The 20,745-nt window shown below is 41.1% G+C and overlaps 1 protein-coding gene across 1 annotated transcript in view; it reads left to right on the forward strand.

The window, feature by feature from the left end:
• Positions 1-20,745, forward strand: part of IPMK (inositol polyphosphate multikinase) — an 81,278-nt gene that overhangs the window by 35,081 nt on the left and 25,452 nt on the right. Inside the window, exons 3-4 of the mRNA XM_048856993.2 lie at positions 11,647-11,743; positions 20,193-20,365. Of these exons, the coding sequence (XP_048712950.1) occupies positions 11,647-11,743; positions 20,193-20,365 (270 nt within the window). The remainder of the gene's footprint in view (positions 1-11,646; positions 11,744-20,192; positions 20,366-20,745) is intronic.

The following is a 20,745-nucleotide window of genomic DNA, read 5'->3' on the forward strand; positions in this document are numbered from 1 at the left end:
AGTTGTGGGAAGGTGGAGGGGGTTGCGGGGCATCATGGGTCCTGTCCCAGTGCACCAGGATGCATTGCTTTGTGTCCCAGCAATCCCTGTACTTCCGTCCACATTTGGTGCCATCTTTCAACGGTTTATGTACTGCGTGCTCTGCCTCTTCGATCTGCAGGAATGGATCCCAAACTGTGGAACAGTATGCTGCTTGCTCTGACCAAGACGTCACGAGTGGCAGTGGAGTTATTCCTTAAACTATAAAGGCAAGAGGAGTGCAACATTGATCTCGCCACATGTAGTAGCTACAGCACGAGGTTGTTTGTGGCATTCATGGAGGTGCTGATCACAGTGGAACGCCGATTTTGGGCTCGGGAAACAAGCACTGAGTGGTGGGATCACATTGTCATGCCCGTCTGGGATTATGAGCAGTGGCTGCAGAACTTTCGGATGAGGAAAGCCACGTTCATGGGACTCTGAGCTCGCCCCAGCCCTGCGGTGCAAGGACACGAGAATGAGAGCTGCCCTGCTGTTGGAGAAGCACGTGGTGATTGCACTGTGGAAGCTGGCTACTCCAGACTGATACCGATGGGTCGCTAAACAGTTCGGAGTGGGAAAGTCGACCGTTGGGCTCGTGTAGATGGAAGTGTGCAGGGCCATTAATCCCATCCTGCTCTGAAAGACCGTGACTCTGGGCAATGTGTGTGACGTGGATGGCTTTGCACAACTGGGCTTTCCTAACTGCAGAGGGGCGATAGATGGCACACATATTCCAGTTCTAGCACCAGACCACTTAGTCACCGAGTATATTAATCGGAAGGGGTATTTCTGAATGGTTCTCCAGGCGCTTGTGGATCACCAGGCACATTTCATGGACATTAACGCAGGCTGGTCCAGAAGGGTGCATGACGGATGCATGTTTCAGAATGCTAGCCTGTTCAGGAAGCTGCAAGCAGGGACTTTATTTCCGGACCAGAAGATCACAGTAGTGGAAGTTGAAATGCCCACTGTGATCGTGGGAGACCCCGCCTATCTCTTAATGCCATGGCTTATGAAGCCATACACTGGACACCTTGACAACAGCAAGGAGTGGTTCAACAGGCTGAGCAAGTGCAGAATGACTGAGTGCGCTTTTGGCCGTTTAAAGGACCGCTGGTGCTGCCTATATGGGAGGCTGGACCTGGCTGATGACGATATTCCTATGCTTATAGCCGTGTGCTGTATGCTCCATAATATTTGTGAAGGGAAGGGTGAAAGCTTCACTCAGAGATGGAATGCTGAGGCTCAGCGCCTGGAGGCTGAGTTTGAACAGCCAGAGACCAGGGCTATTAGAGGGGCGCAGTGTGGGGCCATAAGGATCAGGGATGCCTCGAGGCAGCAATTGGAAGCTGAAAGCCACTAATATTTGTTGCTATGCTCAGGAGTGCAGTGCTTGTAATGCAAGAAGGTGATTGTGAATGCTGCAGATGATGCACTATGAAGATGTAAGAAAATTGCCTGTTGCTTTGCAGGCCTCTGTTTGCTTTCAGTTAATGGAATAAAGATTACTTTCAAACCAAAACAATTATTTTATTAAAAAACAACAACCAGAGGGGGGAGAGAAAAAACACATCAGCACTGAGAGGAATGGGGGAAGGGAGGGTACCAGGAGGAGGTATGGTCCCAGGATGGATAAAGATTCCTGTATATCTAGGTATCAGTGTTCCAGGACTGTACTGTACACTGGGCACGTGGCTCTTGGGGAGAGCCAGCACTGTAGCGGGGGCTTATAATCATTCCTGTCCCCACATTTTCCACGGGCTGTGTTAATTATGGAAGATATCTTGCTGCTGAGGGTGAGCAGGGAATCAAGGGGGGGGGGTCTTCTCCAAGACTGGCTTCCGTCCTGACCCTTATGTGGCTCTCCTGTGTGCAGCAATGGTCCCCCACCCCTCCAAGGGATGGCACAGTGGCGCGGGAAAGTTACCCTTAATGGGGCAAGAAACAAAGCAGCTCTGCCAAAGAACCTGCGGCAGTGGGTTGCCTAGTATCTCCTTGAGGGTTTCCTGGAGATCTCTGAGGCAGATTCCTGTGAAGTGAGGGAGTCGATCAACACCCTGTTCCGCCGCTCAGACTAGGCATGTGGTGGTACACGCATCATACAGACACAAGCCTGCTTTCTGCAACCCTCCTGCCCAACAACTCGCTTCAGCAATTCCCAAAGCCACTTACCAGGGGCCTCCTCTCCTGTTTGTGCTTCGCCAAGATCCGACAGGTGTGACTGGCTAGCCTCTTCCGGGGTACAGAAAAGCTCCGGGCTGCATGCATCTCTGACCTCTGAGTCGTCCTCTGCCTCTGGGTCCCCCTCCACATCCTCGCCCAAGATTTCCTCCTCCTGGCTCGGTCCGCTCTCGACTGGCACGTGAGCCACCGAAGTATCCACAGTGGCCTTTGCAGTGGGAGTGGGATCGCCACTGAGTATCGCGTCCAGCTCTTCACAGAACCAGCAGCTCGTGGGCACAGCACCGGAGTGGCAGTTTGCCTCCCGTGCCTTGTGGTAGGCGTTCCGCAGCTTCTTCACTTTGACCCTGCACTACAGTGTGTCCTGGTCATGGCCCCTTTCTGTCATGCATCATGAAATCTGTCCGTAAGTATCATAATTCCTACGGCTGGAGCGCAGCTGGGACTGGACAGCCTCCTCTCCCCAAATGCTGATGAAGTCCAGCAGCTCGGCATTGCTCCAAGTGGGGGATCGCCTGGTGCGTGGAGCAGGCATGGCCACCTGGAAAGATGCGCTGAGACCACTGCACACATCACCGAGCAAACAGGAAGGGGACTTCCAAATCCCAAAGGAATTTATGGGGTGGGGATGATGGTTGGTCACCTGAGGGCAGGGCAGTAGAGTTCAAACCGATGGCCAGAGAGGCGAGAACAGGCATTACGGGACACCTCCCAGAGGCCAATCACAACGCTGTAATTGTCCAGGGTGTCTACACTAGCACCGCAGTGCTGTACCCCCGGCGCAGAAAGCTGTATGCCTCTCATCGGGGTTGGGGTTTTTTTTGGGTTTTTTTGGTTTTTTTTTACAGTGCTGCAACTGCTCAGTTTTTGCACACTAACCGACTCGGTAGTGTGTACACCTTGGGAGTTAAACGCAGAAAGCTGCTTTACTGTGCAGAAACTTGCCAGTGTAGACAAAGCTTTGGTATTTTGTTGGTTAGAAAGTTGACTGAATTGTCTTTATATAAAGTCATGTTCTTCCTGTCTGTTTTCAAACTGAAACTTCTATCTAGTTTAATAGACACCACCAAAGCAATACATCTTTAAGAAAAATGAGAGTTTGGAAGTATTAGAGACTTTCTGAAATCCACTTCCAGAAGATGTTTTACAAAGTAAACTATGAAAATGTCAAATAGCAGCTGTTGAATTTAGTAGAAAAACTATTGCTTTATTGCAACTTATAGTATAGCTGTCTTTGTCAGAAGAGTAATTTTATAATGTTTACAAGGCACAGTTTTGCCCAGCAAAAAGATTTTACACAATTGTGGGAATGAGGAATATTCTGAGACATTGGGTGCAATTTCCCTATAGTCTCAGAGACAGGTATCTTTTGCTAGAGTTTGACTGATTACATACAACTGTATTTTTGAATTTAAAATAATTGTTTCATAATGCTTTATAAATATTTATGAACTATAAGTTTTGTAATTGTTAACCACCTCAGTAGTTGAATGACTATTCCGACATTTGTTTACTGAGATGTGTTAAGAAATATTAGAATATTGGCTAAAGGGAAACCTTTTCTGACTTTTGACTTGTGACATGAATATATTTCCACATTATCTTGTGACCGTCACATGATACTACTTAAGAAGTTGTGAAGTCAAACACTTAAAAGTTAGGTAATTTTAGATTTACAGTTGCTGTTACAACCTTCATTCTCCTGCACCCCACTCATTTTGTGCTTGCATCTCATGCACTACATGAGGCCATGGTCCTGTGGGAAATATAAAGCATGATCATATAACTAAAGGCTATATCATAATGCATTTGCACAAAGAGGCAGAATTAAAGCTGCATAGCAAGTCATAAATCTGGCACTTTCTAGCTTCCTAAATGCTTGACTTTACAACCTAATGTTCTTTAAAAAAAAATATTATTTACAACTGTAACAACATCCCATCGTGCATTATCAGAAGTGTCTGAACCGTGAACCTTCAGAACTGTAGGTCAGATTTCAGCCACTTAATTTATAGGACAAACTACAATAGCTGGCAGCAGAGAAGTTTGAGGGGAGTGGTCTTGGTGAGTCTGGTCTTATTCTTTCTCCTTGTCTCATTCCCTGCACATGTATCTTTGTTCTCAGTGTTGCTAAAAAGTACTTTAAAAACTATATCAATTGCACTGCTCATGTTCATAATGCAATTTTAAAACATTTGAGATTCTGTCAAATGGCTAGTTTCACCAGAACCATTTAAAGGCACTGTTCTATAGTAAAAACTAGTTTTCCTTCTAAAATTCAATGTTTTCTTTGCCCCAAGTCACTTAGATGCATTAAGCTGTTTATAAAAATACTTGCAATTTTTAATAGGTACGAATATTCCCTGCCCCACCCACACCCTCTTTGTCAAAAACAGATGAGTTGTTTGGGCTCAAACTCCCTCCCACCCATTCTCCCCAAAAAAGGTACTTTGGGGCAGAGATCAAACATCCAATTTATAGCTTTAAACCCGGACTACTATTAGATTGGATAGCTTCCATTTGTGCTATCTGAAAAATATAGCTCATGGTATGTGACATCCATACCTACGCCAGTATGAACTGGCATAAGTTGTTGTGCAATTCTTGATTTATTATATGAAGATTTTACAAAAATAAGTGTGTTTGACTTTGTGCTACTAATGGGCATATTTTCCACATTTGCATACATGTATTACACAGAGTGGTGGTAACTTGAAAAAATTAAAAATTAGTGCTTTAAAAATTGGATTTTATGAATGTGACAATACCCAGGGTACAGTCTGGACTGAACAGCTGTCCCCCCTCAATTCTCCAATTTAGGGTGCCTTTTTTACACTGCTTTACTGTGAGAGCAACCACTCCTGGTCTGCTCATACACAGCCTCTAGCATGTAAATTACTTCCAGCTGTATTGTATGAGTGCTATGGCCAGGCGCTCTTAAATTACACTGCAGGGGAACACCGGCAAATTCCCAGTCCCAGGCTTTCCCCCAGAAATGTGTATCTTGTACTGCCCAGCCCTCTCGAGGACAACACAAGCTTATATAAAGTCTATCATTTTATTAATAGAAAATAATATGCACAAATCCTGCTATCTCAAATGGAGTTTCCCAGACACTTCAATCCCAAGCACAATGGTTTAGATAAAACAATAAAACAAGTTTATTAATGACAGATTTTAAGGGACTACAAGTAATGAGGCATAATTGGTTAGGAGTAAATAAAAAGTAAAACGCAACTAATATCTAATTTAAGAAGCTAGAGTGAATTCAAAGCAAAGGTCTTTCTCATCATATGTTCTAGCAGTCTTACTGGTTGAATTTCTTTCTGCCAGGATCTCTCCCCAGGCCAATGATGCTTCCTTTGTCCATTAAGTGTTGTGAATGCTGTGAAGAGAGATATTTTTTGGGGATCTGTTTCCCTTTCTTATAGCTCTTTTTTTTTTCTTTTCTTTTCTTTGAAAATCCTCTCCAGCTGAGCTTCAGGAGACTGAAAGTCTGTTTCGACAGGAACCTCCAGCTGTTTCTTTGCCAAGATGTAAAATTCTCACTAACCCTTTTTTCTGCCAAAGAGTGGCCACTTGACCAGTCATAATCCATTGATCTTGTTGACACCTGGCTGAGGGGTCTGTTTGCTTTCTGTTTCTGAGGAACTGGTTTGTGGCTGTTTTTGCAAACTTGGAACGTCTCTCTAATATTCTACAGTAGAATCTTTTATCTGTATATAGCATGTTGCCACACACATTGTGCCAGGATAGTAATGATCAGCCAGTTATGAGTTTTCAGATGATACCTCACAAGGCATGCTTTGTACAACATTTATCATAGTCTTATAAAAGGAGTGAACATAAGGTGTAGACTGTGACAGTGAATGAATGATGTACTTCCTGAAGATTGTGTGTTTGGAATAAGCAGTAACCTTTGGGTTCCAGGCAAGGCTTATTGATGGTCCATGTTTCCAACTTTTGTAGTTATCGTGCACATAGCATGTATTGCTTAATGTAGTGTTAACTGTAATGCTATCATATGAGCCTAAGTTACCATTGTTGTAGGTATTGTAACTGAATTTGTTGATTCCTGTACTTGTGAAATTTAGTTGCATGTCCTTGGCTGTCTTAAAACAAACTAGACAATGCAATTTCATATTAATATGCAAGATACTTTATTCAGTTCATATTCTGCGTTCTGGACTTTGTGTCTGATTACAGCGTACTTACTGGAGTGCATGCATTAAAAGGAGATGATGTCCATTAGCTGCTGATTATTACTACTGAGCTCTTTCTTATGGACAGGCATTGCTCTCTTTTATGCATGAGAATGAACAATGCTTCCTGAATAATTTTTTGCAGTTAACTAAATACAGTACATGTTCTTAGTTGATACACTTCTCCCCCGCACCCTTCCAAAAAAAAAAAGTAATCATGCAAACTGATACTGAGATCTGTATTTAAAGAAAAACAAGCGATCTGGATATCTGGGGAGGGATAGCTCAGTGGTTTGAGCTTTGGCCTGCTAAACCCAGGGTTGTGAGTTCAATCCTTGAGGGGGCCATTTGGGATCTGGGGCAAAAATTGGGGATTCGTCCTGCTTTGAGCAGGGGGTTGGACTAGATGACCTCCTGAGGTCCCTTCCAACCGTGGTATTCTATGATTCTTAAGTGAAATTAGTCTAGATTTAAAAAAAAAAAACTGAATTGCTTTTGGGATCAAGACAACTTTGTAGGAGGCTGATTAACATAATGCTCTTAATTCCATTTCATTGGCATTGAAGCAGTAACTCATCCTTTAACATGACAGTAAGATCTTTTTTCCATTTTAAAACACAGCTGTTTTACATCTGCTCTTCTTCACAGGGTAGTAGACTATTTAAGAAACCTTCCTTATTTTTGGAGTGATTAAGCCCTGTTTTTTATATGATCTTGACGTTGGGATATCCTACTGCACTAGTGTTCTAAATCTACAGAAGTGTATTTTTGGTACCTTCCCAAGTCCATGACATTAATATTACTATCATAAAAGTAAGTCCGACTATGATTCTGATCTTAAAAATTGTAGAAATGGCATCTTTTAACTCAACATGCTGTTCCCCTGTGTCTGTTCAGAATCATATCTGTTTATTTTATTGGCTAAAATATTTATTAGTACCATAAAACCAAAGCAGGACAACTAACTGAACTCTTTTTTTCTGGTTCATGTGTCAACAGAATTATCTACTCAGTTTGATTTGTAGAATATTTACCATCAGTATGAGCTAAGAGAACCCAGATCCAGGTTGACAATGAGGAAAGCAGTCTCATTACATGTAAACTGAACAGATTTGTTTTGGAAGTCACTAAGGCAACAAACACAAAACTTCCCAATGCTGTTATGTAGGAGTTTTGTTTTCCAGAGTAGAACCCTGTTTAAAGACTTGTTTGCATGGTGTGGCAAACTGTATATGTTAACATTAAAAAGTACCTAGTTGGAGTTCTGCTCTCGGCAGTTAAAGTGCAACACGTTAGGGTGCTTTACAAATCACGCCCCTCTGGCACACATTGCTGCACAGTGTAGACAAGCCCTTTATCTTCATTAGAGATTTCACTCGTAAATTAGGGGTTTTCTTGTTAATGTGCTCAGTCATTAACATCCTCATCAACACCCTCATCAACACCCTTAGTGACACCATACCATGAGGCAACCATCATGCCTTGAGAGGTAGAACAAACCATGAGTGAGCTTGTCTTGCTTTTTACCAACTCAGGGTATCCGCAAGGAGAATATGCAGCTGGAGTTGCATAAGCAGTTCACCAGGTGATCAGAACAACAGTATGGAACAGCTTGGGTGCTGGCAGGAGGACCTGGGGAAGGCTGAAAAGCAAAGAAAGAAGCAATTCCAAGCTGAAAGGGAAATGCTGGTGGAGTATTTTCTTTATGATCAGGAGATAAGGGAGTGAGACGTGCCATTTCAGAGGGATGTGATTGAGACGTTCGAGGATCATGAGCCATTCAGCCCAAAGCTGTCCTGCCCAAATTATCTGCTTAGCCATGTCCAGTCCCATAATTTTGTCTCCGTTGTACCATGTCCTCCAACCTATGGACAACTCTTGTTGTGAGCGAAGCCAGTCAGCAGTTATCTGCTGCATTTTCTTCCAGTTTTAATATGGATGAAATGAACACATCCGGACATGCAGTTCCTTTCATATATAACATGGCACAACATTTTCAGTTTATTTTGCTGTCAGATGTTTGGAGTGTGTGTTGCACTGTTATGCTCTTGCATGCCATTGTTGCTGTTTTGCACTTGTTTCTTTCATTTTGTACATCCTTTCAACTTTGTTGTGGGATCTGGATGCCTAAATGTGCTGACATTTAATAAAGCTTTGCTTAGGCACATACTGAGTTCTGGAGTTCCAGTGGATAAATACATCAAACAGAAATAACAGGTCCACCATATTTATTTCATAAAAAAATATTGCAAGACCACATTTCACTCCCTTGGCCCACATTCTGGCATCAGCACCCGTATACTTCCCACACAGCTCAAATGGGGGTGCACAAGGCATCCCATGTGGCTATTGTTGTAACGGACTATGTGCCAGCATCAAGAGGTGCACTAGGTGGCTATCTATAAGAAGACTCCAAAAAATGGGTGTCCTCAATCCATTCTACTGCCAGATATTCCCCCTTGTATTGTGGAGCACACGTGTCTCTGTGCCATGTACGGCATTATATATACTACAGTCCAAATGAGTCTGTAAGTAGCACCATCTTCCTTTCTGTCAAAAAGCACATTCTGCCACCTTCCTTTTCCCTGCTTGGTGTGTAATTGTACTCTCTCTTGCCAGGGCAGTGGAAATCATAAATCTTCATTACCCAGGGTATCGGAGGGTAGGCAGGATTGGCTGAAATGAGAAGGAACGGACATCCCCTGATCATTGCCACTTGATCTGAATCCAGTATTACCTACACTGAAGCAGACCAGGCCTCCAGAACACCCTCACCTTGTGTACTCTACCATGTGTATCCTATGTAGGTGTCCGTGAATCTGACACAGTAGTCCTGCATAATGACAAAGTAGTAGCCCTTCCTGTTAATGTACTTGCTTGAGTTGGTGCGCATATAAGTATAGCGTGTCATCAATTGCACCTGCACTGTTTGGGAGTGCCATCTGTTCAAACCCCATGGTTATTTCTGAATAACCCCCTTACGTTGCTGTAGAGCAATACTTGCTTTCAGATTTCTGTGACTACTGTGCCAAACATGGATTTTCCAATCCCAAAATGATTACAATAGAGCTGTATGGAGTAGCTGGGTTCTACGGGTCAATAGCAACATACTTCTGGGCCATTACTGCCTCTCGTCTGAGTGTTTTGGTGCTCCAGGGTCCAGGCGAATTTTTATTTTTTTTCCCACATCTCCAGGGATCTCGCTTTCCTCGTACAAAAGTTCTGGGCCTGCTGCTGCTTGTATATTTCCATCACCATATAGTCCCACCACTCTGTGCTCTGGTCCTGGGAGTGGGGTGATGGTGTGTTTGCTGTGAAAGAGAACATCAGCTGGGTCCATGCCTCCATAGCTGCATGGTACTGATCTCTTCTTGGTGTGCTTTTAACAGCAAGCCCCACCGCTGCCTTCTCTGGGGAAACCGACTTTGTTAAATGTCTGCTGGCGTCTCTTGGTGGCAGCTTTCACAGAGGCATGCCAAAGAAACGTTGCCTTCATAAAAACTAGTAGTTGTTGGTCCTAGTTGTTGGAATGAGCAGGTTGCATATCTGAGAGCACAAGCAGGTAAAAGCACAACAGCTTGCGTCCTGCCAGGCAATGGATCTCCTGAGCCTAGAACATTTCTGTCCACGATTCCCAGAGGGGACGGACTGTTTTCTCACAGCGCCCTGTGAACACACATGTCAAGTGGTGCATTGAGCTGTGGTGGTATGGACCATGGGATATGCACCCAGAAATATCTCTCAGCTGGATACAGTGCCAGTGCAGACATTGGGCATGCTAGCAGCAGTGTGGAACTTGACCACTGTTCTGCAGTGTAATTGTGCTCTGTCAGGTTAGATTAAATCAAGATGACTAACTTGTGAGTACTCAACTCAAGGTTAGACTGAAGGTAAGACAAAAATGCTTAAACCAGCTTTAACATTCTGCTGCTGCTTGATGCTCCAATGTACCTGAATTGATATAAATAGTCACAATTGAGGTTTGCCTTGATGTTTGTGGAATTGTAACTAGATATTTTTGTTCACCTTCATCCTAAAGCCATTGTGGTATCATTTAGTTCAGTCTACCATGTAACATCTTCAGTTTTGAGGAGGAGATTCAATTATAAGAAGGAAATCTCCTTCCATGGCTATATGGGTTAGTTTTGCAACATAAATGGGCTCTGTTTGTTTGAGAGTTGCATTTAAGAAGCTTTGTAAACAGTTTGGAAATGCAGTTAAAACATTGCAGTTTGGTCTGTTGCAGAATGAAAATGTGTTTAGTATTTGTAGGTAACTACTACACTGTGTCTGGGGGTCTTCCAGCACAGTTGCTACAGCGTAGATAGGAACTGACCCACATCTGCAATGGCTTTGGGGCCTTGCTGTCTACAAGTGTTTAGACTTGGTGTTTAACAGTGGTCTGTATCTTTTATCAGTGTGGACATGCTTTTTTTTTGGGGGGGGGTCTTAAACTTATGCTAGTAAAACTGCTCTAAGTTATCTGCTGTGTTGCTGGCAGCTATGTTCTCTGACAAAAAATTCTATTCCACACTGGACAGGGAAATGTTTTTTAGAACCCTGCTAGCAACAATAGCATTTAAAAGTGGTTGTAGTTATAGGACAGTCTCTAAATTCCAGTTTATGTGAATGAGAAATTAATACTGCAGAAATGTAATAAAGAGCAGCTACTATTCCCAAACAATTTTTTCCAACCGTTTCTTGCCAAATTCTAGAAAAAAACAAAAGCGGAGGAAAACACATGCATCTGAATAATGTGTTATGCCTGTGTAATTATTCAAAGGATGTACTGAGAGGTTTTATGGGGGGGGGGGGAGGAAGTGGGGGGAAAAATCAGAAGTGAATCTGTATTCTAAGCTTGATACAATTTAAAATGGCTAAAATGTATAGTAATCCTTCAAAATCCATGATTTCGGATAGAAGAATGAACTCAGTCTGTACTATACTGGCTTTTTAATACCAACAATTACAACTTGAAGTTTGATGAGAAAAGATTAACTATTTTTTTTGTTGTTCAAGTTAGCTAATACAGTATGCCATGGGTAGTAAAAATCAATGTATGTTCTGCATGTTGGAAGATTACACATCTTGAATTTCTCATATATACTTTACATGTAAAAACCTACAAGAAACGATAAAGTGGTTGTAAATGTTCTAGAATACAGGCTATTATAGGTAGTAGTTGGTTCTTGAAAATATAAAATGCATAATTTAAAGTTATATTTCCCCTCTTGTGTTTCAGGTTTATGCTGCTGACTGTTGTGACAGTGTTCTTCTAGAGCTGCAGAAATATTTGCCAAAATATTTTGGCAGCTGGTCACCACCTACTGCACCTAACGGTATTGTTTTTTAATTTTATGCTAGCTGTCCAAACTGGATAGGAAATTTTCTGAGAAATTAGTTTGGCAATACCAACCTTTGTAACTATTTTATAGCATAATCGTATTCCCTATAACATTACATACAGTATAACAGTCATTTAAATAGGTACCCTGTTTAAGAAGAACTTTTAATGTAGGAAAAATATTTTGTCCTACAGATATTCCTGAGTCTGAGTGAGACCAAGATCTGACACCTTAGAACTTTATTTGTATAACACTGTAAATATGTTGCACTTTTTTCTCTGATCTTTCTGGTGCGTAAGTGGAAACAAAGATACAAATTTCTGCTTTATATTTAAGAAATGAACTAGTGTGCCCACTTTCTTATCTATTGTCCACATGCATAGATAGAACCTCTGGAACAGGACACTATAAAGCCCATCTAAATCTTTGACCACCTTTTAATTAGCAGTTGCACTCTTTTTGTATAACTTTATCAGGTGTTGCTTATGCTCCCTGTGGATAACTTGTTTTCCATTAACAATTATGAATTATTCTGTGTAAAGTAATTCTACTATAATTCCTTTAGTGCCTGGTACCTCCTTGGTTCACATTAATGCCTTCTTGCTTTTGTTTTTGGCAGTATTTCAAAGAGCTTTGTTACAGTACCTATCCTTTTTATCCTTCATTCTTTGGTATGGAGTCAGCCCTTCTGCAGCTGTCCAGGGTCCTTCTGCTGCAGCACATGGCTTGTCTCCTGAGTCATGGAGCTCCCTGCTCCCCTTCTTCAGCATGTCCATCTCTTTTCCTCACTTCTGCTGAAATGCTCCTGAGAGTCCCTCAAGTTTGTGTCTTGCTATGAACACCTGGTTCTCTTTTCCTGCTGCCAATAACTTTCCACTCTCTAAACATGAGCCCCTTTGTTGAGGGACTGGAGAATGCAGGTTTTCCTAGGCTTGAGCTAGCCCATTGTCCTCGGGTGTTTCTACCTGAATAGCTGACAGTAAAGGTCTAACAACTGGCTATCGTTCCTACTCTGGCAGAAATGTGAGAGAGCCCTGTCAGCCCCAGGTGGAATCCATATACACACAGAGATATTCAAAAATGAAGAAATTTTCAGAAGAACAACTAGATGATATCAACCAGAATTTATAAACTGTACTACCATCATCACTACCTCTAGGAATGTTCTATTGGAAAAGGAGTGGTGGGTAGGAGAGAAGATTGATCAAGACACACTGCTGGGAATGATAGACTTGCAGTGGGAAAGAGAAGGACTGTTAAGAATTGAGATTGTTGACAATACCTGGGAGGGACAGACAAACGTTATTGTGAGGGCCATGAATTAAGCAGGCACAGTTGATAGCTAAGAGGGAGGATGGGGTAACTTATTTCACAGGGAAAGGGTGGAAATGAGAAGTCTAAGGCTAGATCATTAATATTTGGGTGAAATGGGAGAAGATGCCAGCTAGATTAGATAAAATCTATTAACAATTAGAACAAAATAAAACTAGAAAACATTGACTGATGTTCATAAACACACTTATTAACATTCATATATTTCCATACTGGTGGAGCAGGTATTCTACTCTATTTAAATATAATGTTCCGTCAAAGATTGAAGGGAAAGTCTGTTTAGGCCTTCCCAATCATGATTTAACATGAGTCAACAAGCTGGTGTGTGTGAGCCATAGAGTTATAGGATATGGACAAGTTGTCTTATCTCAATCCCCACCCCCAATAAATTGCTGTAAAATTGAAGCAAGACAAATTTGATTTGAACTTAGATTTCATGGAGTGTGGGTAATTGAAGATTATTAGTAATATACAAAAACATGATTCTAAAGGGATGCATAAGCCAAAATATCCATTTTAAATTGTCTGCTGAAAGTTTTAGGGATCTGGCCATTGCTCTCTGGCTGTTTCTCTTGTTTACGTTTCGGTACTTTATTACTATTCAGTGCATTTTCCGTTTGGGATCTGATTTTCATCACCTGGACTAAGAACAGGGCAGATCAATATGAATTATCTTCAAAATTTTCCTCCTTTGTTGCTGATAGCAACTTAGGTTCCCTCCTGCTTCATTCATTTATTTCAAAATATGTCTTTGTAAGTTATGAAAAACAAATCAGATGCCTCAACTAATTTTTCCACTACTTCTTCCAGCAACGACTGAATGCGTAAGCAAGTTCATACTAATGCATCTGTGGGCGAATCTTGCTAAAAGCACCAGCTGAAAACAATGTGTTCAGTTTGTATACCTCTTAAAAATATCTAAAGGAATTAACTTTTATTATAGAAATGTATCTTTCATAATATCAGTGCACATGTACAAAAATTATGCAAGTCTAAACATTTAGAAATCCCCTTCTCCACATGGGTTTTTGATTTAAGGTATCAAAGTCCCTTCATGTTTTCTTTTGATATTTGTTTAGATATAGATTTGAGCTATAGATATTTTTAATATATATTCTCTTTTTGTGTACGTCTATATGTATAATTTGAAGAAACACTTGGGAGTAACTGATTTACACAACATTTTTTAGAAAATTTGTGTTTTAAATACGCAATACATGCTATGGTTTGCTTTGTCGTTTTGAAAATTTGCTTTCTAAACTGTTCAAAAATATGCATAGCTTTTTTTTTAAGTGGGACAGGAAGGATGATCCAGTGGCTAGGGCACTAATGTGGGACTTGAGACCTAGGTTTAGTTCTCTGCTCTGGTACAGACTTGCTATATGACCTTGGGGAAGTCACTTTGTCTCTATGCCTCGCTTCCTCGTTTCCCCAAGGAGAAAGAGATATGCTGTGATGTGCTGTGAGATATGATGATATTCATGTACACTGAAGGTTGTGAGGTGCTCAGATGCTATGGTTATGGGGACCATATGAGTCCCCAATGAGATATATTGTAAAGGTCTGACATATTAAGGTATTGAAGAGGATACAGATAAAAATTAAACATTTCAGAAAGAAAACACATATAAACAGATGAGCATCAAATTTTGTGAGAGTATAACATGGAGAGAGGATTTAAGCTTGGATTGCAGTACCAGTAAAAGCATAAAAAGCCTGATTTTTGGCAATAGGAGAGTTCTGCTGGACAAGAGCAACATGAGCTAAATCTGGAAAGTCTGAGCTACCAAGTAGTAAGGATACAGGCTTCAAGAACAATTCAGCATGCAAGGGGGAGTATAGAAATGACCAGGGCCAAATTAGTGAGATTGGAGGCACAGAGCTAATGTCTTTCAGAGGCCCCCCTTTTGTGAACGTGGTATTAATAAAAGAAAAAAAGTACTTGGTTTGTTGCAATCAACAAGTCATGTATATTACTGAATAAACACGAAAAGAAATCAAGGACAATAAACAGGTTATAGAGTGCCTGGATAAACATAAAAACATAAGACACTAAGTCAGATGAACTGCTGTGTGTTTAAACTGGCATCTTGTGAGCTTAATCCTAATGACACGGTTGCTTGAGTCTGTTCTGGAAGTCAGTAAGAGCTTTGTCCAAAGCTGACTGAAGTTAATGGAAAGACTCTGCACAGCTTTCTAAGACAGTTTCTGGGTTTTTTTCCTCCTCGTTAGACAAACAACTATTAAATGCATTTTTTCCTGAATGTTTGTGTCACTTTCAAAGTTTTAAGCCACTTTTTATTTTCTTTCATGTTCTGGTGCTGTGCCCCATTGTCTTTAGATTATTTGAGAAATAATGCAGCTTGTCTACGTTTTAGTTAGCAGCAACTTTCGCTAGTAGTAAAAGTTCAGCAGTTGGAATGTAGTTAACAATTCCTCTTAATGAATAAGCTAGAATTTAACCAGCTTGCTCTCCTCTAGCAGGGCTGATTTTGTAGTGCTAATAGAAATTAAAAGTAATAAAAGCTATCAGTGAATCAGGTTTATGAAAGTCTATGCACAAAGAGATCAGATCTCTTGAGTGAGAATGCACTTTTGATACATTTTCTTGAGCACAACTGCACTTCAAAAAGCGTTCATTATTATCCTGACAATATTTTAAGTCCCCTTTATAGGTCTCAAGGTTAAGTAAGTTTCAAATTGATACACATGTACTTTGGAGATAGTGTTCTACTCACAGTTATACCATGGTATGAAAATATAGAATACTAAATAAGACCTATTCCCCAGTACTTATAAGTATTGTTCATGTAACTGAAAGATCTGGAGGAAAGAGACTTCTGATCAGGAAGTTAAGAATTAGGTATTATTACTGGTTCCCATTTTCCTGACAATAGCTCTGTTTTCATTGTGTCTGTAACTTATCAAATCAAGACTTTCATCTTCTCTTTACTCTTAACTGATTTCAACTGTGGAAGTTTTCTGTAGCTTTTCTATAGCTTACTTTATGCTTTGGGGTTTTTATATATTTTCATATTTCTCTAGGCCCAATTAAACACTCAATATAAAGTAATGCAATTGTCAAATAGGTTATATTTGAAAAAAGCAAAACTTTTAGGAGGGAGAAGTGTTAAGTGTGAGATTTGTGAATAGTTTACAGAAGGCCATGGTTGTTAGAAATGGATGTGTGAAGAACATTGGAATTATCTGTTAATTTTGTGAATGTGAGGTAAATACAGACGTGTGTGTGTGTATGTGGGGGGGGGGCGCTTGCTGGTAGTTGTGTGGTTAGCTCTCTGGAACACTAAGGGTTAATTCCAGCTGGAGCTCTCCTCAGGTATCCAGGACCCTGGCAATGACTGTAATGCAGTTGCCTGCTTCTCATATGGAGGTGATTGGAGGATTTCTCCTCTGGAGAAACGCATAAACCAGTTTGTCCTTGTACAGGAGCCCTGCTCAAAACCTCAGGAGCACTTTGTGTGGGAACTTCTTAATAAAGGAACTTTGAAATGGGTAAAAGAGAGCCTGTGACTGGAGAGAGATTCCTACTGTCATAGAGGCAGAAGTTGCATGGGTGCCGCCTGTCTTGTTCAGCCCTAGTTGCTGTGTGTATCTGCGTCAAGTGGGACTTACTTAATAGCTGGCAAGGAAAGACTTGGTTTAGAGAAGACAATATGCATTTGGGCTATTGTTATTTTAACCCTCTTATCTCTGCCTGTGATGTTCCTATGGATAAATAAATCATACTAGGTTTTGAACAAGCTGTTTCCTGTCACTGTGCTTACCAGCTGGTTCACAGTTCCTGGAGAGAAGCCTAAAGCAGGCTTCTCATTTGTACCTGTTGAGGTAATAAGATTGGTACATGGGAGGATGCTGTAACTTGCTGATCCAGTCAAAAGTGGGGTGAATTTCAGGATTCCACCCCGAGAGAAGTGCTGGTATAGGCCTGTCACTTGATGGAAGTGCCCCACAGAGGAAGTGAAAGAGAGGCCAAAGGTAAAGTTCATCCTGGAACTGTAACAGGACGTTTCTCCTTTAATTCACTGAGTGCAGATAGTGGGGCTCAAACCTGTCCCTACACAACATGTAGTCCCTGCTTCAGTTCCAACAGTTGCTACCGTAGAGGTCTCTGCTGTGATACACAGATGAAAGCATATGCTCAAAGTAGTGGAGATGTCTAGAAGATGATATTATTGAAAGACTTTGCTGTATAAGTGTGTTTCAAGATGAGAGTTGAAGGAAGACGAGAAGGTTGTTTGGACTGGTGTGGAAAAGAGGAGAAAGATCAAGAAAAAGGGAGGAATGAGAGTAAAATGGCAAGAGGCTAAATGAGAGCAGAAATGTAGATGGCACAAAGTTGTGTAGGATCTTGAAGGAGATGGTGAGAAATTTGAACTTGATGCAGAAGAATTATTAGGGCTTACAAAATTCTTCTTTTTCAAAAGGAAATCTTTAATCAAACCCTTGTATTTTTGAAACTCTTATGCGTTTTGGCATGGCTGCTTGGAAAGGGGTCATGTAAAATGAATGAAATGATGGTCTCTAAAGGTGGGAAATTTTTTTCCCCTCATGGTCATGTATGGCTTATAAGTTTAAAATTGGCTAAATAGGGGATCAGTGTCCAGCATATGAGAGAGCATACAAATCTGATGACCTCTGGGAGAAAAGAATATGCATGCATTTATCCATAGGGGGCTAAATGTGACCCTAAAGTGTTTTAGTTTCAGCAGTAGATATGATGACAACCTGTGTAATGGGTGTCATGTTGTCTGAAAGTTAGATTTGTGACTAGTGCTAACGTTTCTGCACCAGTACATTTCTGCACTCTTTTCCTCCACCCCTTTTCTGTATAGTCTGGTCATCTCCCCATCTTGCATGGAGTACTGCCCCTGTATTAAGGCTAAGCAAGTATGTGGAATGGGAAGCATAGCTGTTTGGTAGCCAAGGGGTGGGAAATAAGCTGATAAAATGCACCCTTATCTCTTGCAGGCTCTTTCTGCTTCAGGGAAGGAATTGTAATAGAATCCAAGAATATCAGGGTTGGAAGGGACCTCAGGAGGTCATTTAGTCCAACCCCCTGCTCAAAGCAGGACCAATCCCCAACTAAATCATCCCAGCCAGGGCTTTGTCAAGCCTGACCTTAAAAACCTCAAAGGAAGGAGATTCCACCACCTCCCTACGTAACCCATTCCAGTGCTTCACTACCCTCCTAGTGAAAAAGTTTTTCCAAATATCCAACCTAAACCTCCCTCACTGCATTACTAAACCTCCCCCATAGACCATTACTCCTCCTTCTGTCATCTGCTACCATTGAGAATAGTCTAGATCCATCCTCTTCGGAACCCCCTCTCAGGTAGTTGAAAGCAGCTATCAAATATCCCCTCATTCTTCTCTTCTGCAGACTAAATAATCCCAGTTCTTTGAGCCTCTCCTCATAAGTCATGTGCCCCCTAATCATTTTTGTTGCCCTCCACTGGACTCTTTCCGATTTTTCCACATCCTTCTTGTAGTGTGGGGCCAAAACTGGACACAGTACTCCAGATGAGGCCTCACCAATACCCAATAAAGGGGAATGGTCACGTCCCTTGATCTGCTGGCAATGCTCCTACTTATACAGCCCAAAATGTCTTCAGACTTCTTGGCAACAAGAACACACTGTTGATTCTTATCCAGCTTCTCATCCACTGTAACCCATAGGTCCTTTTCTACAAAACTGCTGCCTAGCCACTCGGTCCCTAGTCTGTAGCAGTGCATGGGATTCTTCCATCCTAAGTGCAGGACTCTGCACTTGTCCTTGTTGAACCACCTCAGATGATTTCTTATTGTCCAATCCTGTAATTTGTCTAGGTCCGTCTGTATCCTATCCCTACCCTCCAGCGTATCTACCACTCCTCCCAGTGTAGTATCATCTGCAAACTTGCTGAGGGTGCAATCCGCTCCATTCTCCAGACCATTAATGAAGATATTGAACAAAACCAGCCCCAGGACCGACCCTTGGGGCACTCCTCATGATGTCGGCTGCCAACTAGACATGGAGCCATTGTTCACTATCTGTTGAGCCCGATGATCTAGCCAGCTTTCTATCCACCTTACAGTCCATTCATCCAGCCCATACTTCTTTAACTTGCTAGCAAGAATACTGTGGGAGATGGTATCAAAAGCTTTGCTAAAGTCAAGGAATAACACGTCCACTGCTTTCCCCTCATCCACAGAGCCAGTTATCTCGTCATAGAAGGCAATTAGGTTTGAGTTGCATTTCCTTCTCCACACTCCTTGGGTGACATAGCAAACACACTGCTCCATACTCAAGCTGACCCTAAAGGCTTTCTAACCTGCAATATTGTATCTGATCCATGTGAAAAGTGGAGATAGGATCACACATAAGCATGTCTGAAAATGCCCACAGAGAGCATTTCTGGTTGGAGAGACGTACAGACTTGATATAACATCTTGAATGTGTTTCTGTCCAAAAGACTTATGCAGTTGTAAACAGTTTGGAAGTTTCTGTTCTGTTTCAGTTAAAGATTTTATTGCACACACTGGGCCAAAATGCTTTGTTGCTAAGTACAGATGGAAATGTCTGTCTTGAACTAGGATGGTCAAACTGATGAGAGAAGTGGGTGGACAATTTTTACTGTGCTATGGTAAGGATATGAGCTATGCCTTTTCCTCTTAAAACCACAGTTTCCATTGATTTTAATTCCACTTGTCTCATGTTTAAAAATAATACTTAATTTGATCATTGGTACTTATTTTAAATTTTTATTAAAGACTTACTGTGAATCAAACTCCTGAATTCCTTTTCAGCAATAAATTGGAATCTGATTCAGTACCGGATAGGCTGTTGTAATTAGTATGTTTTCCTGAGGCAGGAAGCTTTGTGGCTATCTTTTGCGACTTAATTGCAACAGAATTTGTAGTGTATCATGCTAGTGGTTTTTGTTTTTTGTTTTGTTTTATATTCACTGGTACAGATTTGTCCTTCCTATTCTAACACCTAAACTTAACATCTAAAGTGTGCTTTGTTTTTTTCCCACACTGATTCAGGCATAACTTGTATAATAAAGAGCTTTGTGTTATCCTATTGTTAACCGAATTGTCTTTTTAACAGATCTATACCTAAAACTGGAAGATGTGACCCGTAAGTTTGATAAGCCGTGTATAATGGATGTGAAAATAGGCCAGAAAAGTTATGATCCATATGCTTCAGCTGAGAAGATTCAACAACAGGTCAGCAAGTACCCACTAATGGAAGAAATTGGGTTCTTGGTGCTAGGCATGAGGGTAAGACCTAATCTTTTGTTGTATTCAAATTCAGTTTATGCCCTGGTCTATTGCCAAGAGTTAACAAGATTTAATCAATAGTTTTCTAGTAAATAACACACTTCTGTCCCTCCTACGTCATTGAAATGTTATCTGAGTAAATTCACAAATATTGATATGTCACGTAAAATATATTTAAAAACACAGCTCATGTTTTAAAAAAAAGTGTTTAACTGTGCAACGTCCCTTCCAAGATTCTAACCATAAATTGAACATATAAATACATATAATACAGAAATGTGTCAAGTTAGAAATTGGATCTTTTTAAAACTGAATTTAGTTTTGCCCCAAAGATTTATTTTCACTTGTCATCATATAAATGTAGGGGATTATCAAAGCAA

The sequence above is a fragment of the Caretta caretta genome, chromosome 7 (assembly GCF_965140235.1).
Source record: "Caretta caretta isolate rCarCar2 chromosome 7, rCarCar1.hap1, whole genome shotgun sequence".
Taxonomy (NCBI): Eukaryota; Metazoa; Chordata; order Testudines; family Cheloniidae; genus Caretta; species Caretta caretta.